This window comes from Dreissena polymorpha, chromosome 7 (genome assembly GCF_020536995.1).
Source record: "Dreissena polymorpha isolate Duluth1 chromosome 7, UMN_Dpol_1.0, whole genome shotgun sequence".
NCBI classification, from domain to species: Eukaryota; Metazoa; Mollusca; class Bivalvia; order Myida; family Dreissenidae; genus Dreissena; species Dreissena polymorpha.
Window position 1 is genome coordinate 41760314 of NC_068361.1, and position 8319 is coordinate 41768632.

At 33.5% G+C, this 8319-nt stretch overlaps 1 protein-coding gene across 1 annotated transcript; it reads right to left on the reverse strand.

Annotated features, from left to right (window-relative positions):
• Positions 1–2886: 2886 nt before the first annotated feature.
• LOC127837124 (uncharacterized) lies at positions 2887–7252 on the reverse strand. The gene is made up of 4 exons (XM_052363959.1): positions 6909–7252; positions 6536–6591; positions 5510–5618; positions 2887–3223 (listed from the first exon to the last, which is right to left on the reverse strand). The coding sequence occupies exons 1-4, from the start codon at positions 7053–7055 to the stop codon at positions 3137–3139; spliced, it is 399 nt and encodes a 132-aa protein (XP_052219919.1). The 5' UTR covers positions 7056–7252; the 3' UTR covers positions 2887–3136.
• Positions 7253–8319: the final 1067 nt, after the last annotated feature.

Consider the following 8319-nt stretch of genomic DNA (forward strand, 5'->3'; position numbering starts at 1 on the left):
AATGTTGAATCTCAGGACGGCTTGGTGATCTGCAAATCCCCGATGAAATGTTGATATCGGGTATCATAGTCATTCAATAAGTCGCAAAATGCTCGAATACAATTTATAAAGCACAATGTGACTTATATTGATAACTAAAAATACCAGTAATAAGTATGCCAGTTCTGCCGTGTCTAGTCTCATTTATAAGACGCGCAAAGAATTTAGAGATACTTTTTATATGGGCTAAATTCTTTGGAACGTCTCATCGTTGAAGGACCTTTTTTGTGGTGGAAACCAGAAAGTTTAAATTTTCATCAACTTGCGTAAAATTGCAAAATAACATTACCAACTCATTCAGTTTTAATTCAGAAGTTCATTTTTACATCAAATATCGTCGATTCGAAGTTAGAAAGGCATAAATTCTTCAGTTAAACTTCTGCTTAAATCGCAAAACAATCACTGACCTGTAGCCATGTCATGAAACTGATTTAAATATGAACCAATCAGAAGAAGGCATTACGGTGTAACGTGTACGCGTAATTTTATTTAACATGAGCTTTTAACACCGACTTTTACGTTACTAGATCTAGTATGCTAATCTTTGTCGATTTAATAAGCATATGTTCAAAACAGATATGGTGCAGTTTCTATTCACTGTTCTAAGTTTCAGGAAGTGTTTATGCATGTCTTTTTCGCACCTCTGTCTGTGTTGTTTTATGTACTTACATTCTACGTTACAAAGGACGGTATACTGTACGATCTGTATCAATATTATTTATGTACAGTATAAAAATAAAAGATGTAATTTATTTCAGAACTTTTTAATTGTCAATTTAGAAAAAAAACAATGCTGAATTAATCCAGAAAAGTATAACATCGGTTAACTATGTAACGCGCTGCACCACAACAGACGAACGCAAACTGTATTTTACGCTGTTTATTCTTCCACTTTATAGGGATCTTTTCACGCTTTGGTAAATTGACAAAATTGAAAAAAGTTGTTTCAGATTCGTAAGTTTTCGTTTAAGTTATGATATTTGTGAGGAAACAGTAATACTGAACATTAACCATGCTCTAATATAGCCATTATATGCATCTTTTGACGATTTTAAATCCTAAAAATTATAAAGCGTTGCAACGCGAAACGATTGAATAATTTGGAGAGTTCTGTTTTTGTCGTTAAATTTTGTGAAACTACGAAGATTGCTTATATAAGGTATAAAATACGTCAAGAATGTGTACTCGGCGGAATAGCTCAGTTGGCTAAAGCGTTTTTACTTCAGGACTCTGGCAGGACTCCAGGGGTCACTGGTTCGAAACCTGCTCCGGGCAATGTTCTTTTCCTTGTTTTAATTTTTTTCTTGATTTTTTACTGGAGCTTTTATGATCCAATGTTTACATTTATCAATATAAAGCATTTAATGAATAAGTTAAAAAAATGCCAAAATCTGTGAAAAGGCCCCTTTAAACCAGATGCTTTACATCGAGGTCGTGTTATCGATTTATATCTACACAGCGAGCGAATCGAGAGATATTGAAAAATTGAATAGTGGTTGGATTTAAATTGCTCAGGCGTGCAAAATTCAAAGTGTCATTACATAATTTTTACGGAACATTATCGAGAAATGAATTATCTACACAGGTATGTAAATATTATTGCAATCCGTTGTTATTAAGTGTCTTGTATCGGGGCTTGAATGTTGCGCACAAAATCCTTGCGCAACAATATAGACAAAGAACAAAAAATTCCCACCACATAATTGGTCTTTCACCCTTTGTACGCTCCAAATATTACCCATATAAAAAGTAGCTTAATACTCCAAATATTACCCATATAAAAAGTAGCTTAATATTTAAGAGCGTCAAACATTTGGACTATTCCGTGTCAAGCTGTTACGATCCAGAAAGTCCTTCATTCACATCGAGTATATATCCTTCGAATTCCAACTATTGTTGTCATAAGCGGAGATTTAGTGAATAAATAATTCATATATCCTAAATGACAGCTTCTAAATAGCGAAACAAGCCAATGTATGCAGTAAGAAAAGTTTTTAATCGAGACTCTCATTAAGGCGGCCATTGTTGAATGTTGAAACACGAACGACAACTCTGCTAGGAGAATGTTATCAATGCTTCTACGCAGTGGCGTATGCCCAAGGGAAGTAACTGAAAAATCGAGTTATCTCAATCGGACTGGCTCGGTCTTTTACACAGATGGCCATTGTAATTTTTTTTTAGGTGATTATCAAACCTTGGACGCTGCTCTTCCAGCATCGTCAAAAAGGAGAAATAAGCCACCATTGGTTTCGTGTTTTTTTAACAGTGACACAAGCCATTTAAGTAATCTTTAGCAGGGGACGTTAACTCATACTTGACATAACGCCTCAGTTATTCAGAAATGTTATTGACTCGCAGTGTTGAAATAAAGTGTATTGAAGAAAATATAAATGTGTTATAACAAGTTGTAAAGAACATTGCTTAAAATTTGCTTGAATTAAATGCAGTGAACTTCTATTTTACTCTCATGGCAACTTCTTAAGTGTTAGAGGTATCATCCAGAAGTGCAATGAGGACACTAAAAATTAAAATGTTTTCTTGTATGTTCAATCTATAACAATTCAATATCTTCAATGACCATAAGGGTGGTGGCTTTATGTTAAAATATATATGACTGGTGAGCATACTTTCTGGTGTTTAAAAGGTCGATAATTGCGCCAGTTATAATTAATCTTGACGCCATAACAATTTATCGCGATGTCATATGAGCAGCAGTAGAAATACCTATAATTTACAACAGCGTTAACAAGCATAAAAGTGACTACAGCTGCAGCAATTAATACTATTTCTTTCTAAAAAATAATATAATAATAGTAATAATAATAGAGAACTTTATAATTGGCCGATAAAAAGTACTAGTTTATTTATATTTGAAAACATAAATTTTTGATACAAGACTGAGTAAAAATAAATAGGAATCTATTAAATTGAAGTCTGTTGTTCTAGAAGATGCAACAGTCTGTGCCAATTCTTTCTACAGCATTATATTTTCTGGTTGGTACACTGTTAGTTTATTTTTTAATCTAACCATTCCATGAGAAATAGGCATTCAAAGACAAGAGCTATTTCTTCCATGTCATGTTGCTGTCTGTGAGCGTTACTTCAGCCGTATGCACTGTTGCCCAACGGACGTCTCTACACACATGTGGCCTGGGGCACAGGTACAGGCGGGGAAGGCAGGACTCTGTGGACAGAAAATGCAATTTAATCTTTGAACAACCATGTTAAGTGAAAGTCCTTATGCTTCAAATATTTGCGTATGGTATATGATCTATCAGATAAGAAAGGCCGTAGGTGTAAACATGTTATTTGAAAGAACGTCAAAGAACTCGTTTGAAAACTCGCTTTACTTTTTGCTTTAGAAACATGAATGCTTCTTAAGGTTTATATCTTATGCATAACATTGGTCACACATGTTAAATAAAAAAATGGAAGGGTAACAAAAATATGATAAAATAGAAAAAACACTTAACGAATGTCAAGGTATTATTTCTATTCAATCACGTTTGTTTGAACTTGCATGTTTAAGTCCTAATAGCCTGACAGAATCACTAACAAGTTGTTTAAATGATTATCATAATAATATCTTTACTGAACATTAATATACTTCTCCGTCAGATGCGACATATGACTTTGGTTTTGAGCCTTATGATCATAAACCTTATTTTATTATAAGGGTTACTTGAACTATAGCGTGCCAAAGAAGAAACAAATAACCTCGGACGCCAGTTGCATGTTGCAATAAGTAGAAAGTGGTAGCAATTAAAAATGACACCCCGTAGCAGTGCCAGTTCCGACCCCAGGGGCCTGATTTGAACACGTTTTGCAGAGGATCACAATACACGTTTTAAACAATACTAATAAACTAGACTTTCGCCTTGCGTTTTTTTGCGAAAAGATTACTACTTTGCTATATATATTCTATAACAATTCTAAAACGTCACAATGTGATCAGTTATGACCTTCTAGTAACGATTCAATTAAATGTGGTGAAAAACCACTAATCGATGTTAAATGATTAATCTAATAATCTAGTACATTGTGGGTACAGATATGTTAAAAATGTTATTTGCTAATAACGTCTAAAATACTTTTACTCATAATCTAATTTAACAAGTTCGAGTGTGTAAAAGTGGCTTACTTTCGTAATTTTTTATCTTAAGATGATTTAAATTTGGACAACTTCATATTGCAAAAACAATACATGCACGTTTAAATATTGCAGTTTAACAGTGAACTTAGCTTGGCAGTTTTGCGTATACGGACAGACATTAAAAATGCATAATTATGTGACAGTTTGAGACACTAAAGTATCTTTTTTTTTCAAAAATACGGACATAAGACAAAATGGCAGAGAGATATAAAGACGAACAGTCGTCCATGTTAATTCTAGTATATTTATTTTGACAAGTCTCGCTCAAAAGCATAAAACATGAAGCAGCACTGTCGAATCCAATACACATAAATTGAAACATCAGCGGCAAGAGCAGGAGAGGAAACGCTGATTATACAAAAAGGTCCTATATTTATGGCCAGGAACTTACTGCCGACCAGACCCAAACCAATGCACTAGATAGCACACACACACGCACATAGCAAACGCACAAACATAAACACAAATGGGTCCACTGTCTTGGAATTGTCAATGAAAAAGCTCTGAGTGTTTAGGCGGTATTAAGGAGGTACAAGTGTTCAATGGTTTTATACCGAACAGAGCACATGAACAGTTAATGAAATCAAAACGAGTATCAACTACATGTGGCCTTAATTAAAAATCCCAACTAGTTTTTACATTCAGATCATCGTCATGTAATGCAGGAAGAAGCCGCAATACAGTTGTTTAAGGCCAAATAACAAAGCCTGGTTGTGTTTGACTATCTCTAGTAGCAAAAACCAGTTCCAGTTAAAACATGTAGTTTTAAACAGATGAATAAAAAAAGCATTATTTAAACTAGTTGTAACGTATTGGTCATTGACATGTGTATACAATATGATTGCATATGACCATATAAGGTAACATATCTAAAGTTATTGGTTCACTGTTTTAAATGAGTCGAATACAATAACACTATTTTTCTTTTTCGGAATATAAGATATAATACAATTATGTGTTTTGAGATGTAATGCTTCTATGACCTTTCTTTATTTGACCATTTGCCTATGGGTAACGTCTCAAAAGGGCAGTAAGCAACAAGAAAGATCTTCTTGAATGGGTGAGACACGTACAGTATTGTTTGCATTTCTAATAGCAATTGACTTTATATTATTAACATTGCATGCACATTTTCATTTCGATTCTTCAACTTAAAAAAATATTAAAAATGAATTACCTTTACCGACGGCAACAATTCAATAAATATGCGTATTTTGAAATAAGGTGTATTCCCGAAAAAGCAACGTTGACGGACATTGTAATCATGAACATTAATTTAAGGAGCGTTAGGTCTTATTATCATAGCAAAGTACTTACAAAGTCTGCCATGGAGACTATCTGCCTCGTCCCTTCCCCCGGCGTTGGGACTGCCTGGGTATACAACTGACACAGGGACGTGCTTTCGTCAAACTGCATGAACGTGCACCTGCTCATAGGGACATAGGCAAATAATACAGGAGAAATTTATAGACTTGTCTAACTTACTTATTCTGCAACGTCTGATTACTAATTAAACCAATCATTTAATATTATGAAAATGACTATTATTTTATTTTAATGCTGACTTTTTGACGATGTTTACTTTGATGTTCAGGTACACGCACCAAAGAAAAACAGAAAAGAGAAGAAAATATACGGGAAACATTTTCGATAAGGCAAAATAAGTCCACTACCGTCGCCACAAAAATGGGGTTGGTAGGTCATTTTCATAAATAATCTTACGATTCTTAATAAACCATTTTTCGGTTAATTTTATTTAAATTAAAGTTAATTGTTATTACATGCTTAATCATTTTTTAAGTAAATATAGCAAATAAAATCTAACACTCGAACGAAATACCCCATGCAAGTAAAGGATTGGCACAAAATTAAAGGGTCGGTCGGGTTTGTGGAAACCAACAACTATTGTTTACGCTCGTCTTTATTCGTGTGTGTAATGTGCTTATTATTTTGTCGATTTAGTCAAATGCCATAGTCAAGGCCAAATGTTGCGTTGTAATCTGTTGGGAAAGCTGAAGTTCAAAAAGTAATAATACCTCGATAAGTGATAATACCTCGATTTTTTTCGACGCTTTGTACGACTATCATTTTATACTGACTGAATTTAACGCTGCAAGTTTCAAACACATGAACAGATTGTAATACCGCAATACAAAGAAGGATATTTTAGTCGCATTGATTGAGACCAACTAAATGAATAACGAAGAACATACACATAATAAAAAACCAGCATGCGACAAAATTATTTAAAAAAACGCATGGGTAAAACTATTAAGTCATTAATACAAATTCTTGTGTAAATAAAGTAATAAAGAAGGTTATGAACCAGTGAAACATGCTTACGATGAGGTTCTCCAACACCGCTCAATACATTGACCGTACGGTAGCGTGATCGTGTGCTGAAATTGTGAAAAATAGTAAGACACTTGGAATCTTCTAACCTTTATTTTAACATAAGTATCATAAATCAAAATTAACTGATTTCGTATTCGCCTTGCTGGTTGCACAGAAGTATTTGTTTTTTAATACTATTTTTATAATCCGTTTCTTTCAGTCATGTTACCATTTCGGTACAAAAACTTTTAACTTAACGGTACCTATGACTACTCGTATACATGGTACACAATCACTTGCTTTACAGTAAAGAACTATTTTATATAAATTCATTTTTGTTACTTCTTGTTATTTAAAAACAAATGACATAAAAACTACTTACAAAGGGCACAGTAGTGTTCGCTATTAAACCCCTCGTTGATTTAACATTTGTCTGAACCTTCTGACAAATTGCTAGCACTCCCGAAACTGACCAGATCCCGAACAAAAAGGCCAGGACAAATCTCGTACACCCCGACATGTTGCACATTTTTGTCTTCGATCTATCAATATCCGTTCAACAGTTTGGAAAGATTTCCGATTTTTTTCAGCATTAAATGTATCCTACATCAGAGAAATCTACGGTCTAAAGCAAACCTGCGATATACTAGAACTAAGTAAACAAACTATTGATGCGTCGTCATGATTTATTATTAATGACAAACGACAAACGGTTCCGTGTGATTCTCTAAGCATTCAATAATCCATTCGTTAGCTTCTGAAACATGAATATTTTGCCTCGCTAGAACTGATTATTGAATATTACTAATGAATAAAATATTAACTACGGGCTTTGTTAACTTTGTGAAATGAAATGTTTGGCTGGGTTAATACAGAACGTGAGAATAAATCGTTAATTTAAAGGGATCTTTTCACGGTTTGGTAAATTGACAAAATTGAAAAATAAAAAAAACCTTCAGATTCGCAAATTTTCGGTTTAGTTATAATATTTGTGAGGAAGCAGTATTACTGAAGATTTGCCATGGTCTTATATAGCCATTATATGCATCTTTTGACGATTTTAAAACCTAAAAATTATAAAGCGTTGCAACGCGAAACGATTGAATAATTTGGAGAGTTCTGTTATTGTCGTTTACATTTGTGAAACTACGAAGATTGCTTATATAACGTATCAAATACGCACCTAATGTATGCTTGGCAGGATAGCACAGTTGGCTTATGCGTTTTTACTTCAGGATTCCGGGGGTCACTGGTTCGAGCCCTGCTGCGGGCTACTTGTTTTCCTTTCTTAAATTTCATTTTTGATATTTTACTGGAGCTTTTAAAATTTAATGTTTACATTTATCAATATAAAGCATTTAATTACAAACTTCAAAACCTGCCAAAATCTGTGAAAAGGCCCCTTTAAAGAGGATTCTTACATTGATTCGTCTTGACTGAACGTTGCTTTTGTTCAAGAAATGTTGCACCATGCAAACATGAAAAAAACAACATAACAAGAACTTCGTCATTGGTATTTATTGGTTATGTTAACATTTCTGATGCGATGATTATAAAAAGCGTCAATATAGGTTGTCCACTTGTATGTTTACACATATATTGATCAATTAATTGTTCAGATTATTTTCAACATAATTATTTTGACAAGATTCTAAGAACATAACATAATTATTAAGTCAGAAGTTCTGATATTATATAGGTCAGAGAATAACTGTTTTACTCCATACTGTATATAATTATTTAGAACATAAGTTGCTCCTATTAGTGGATATGAGTAATGGAATGTATTTAAC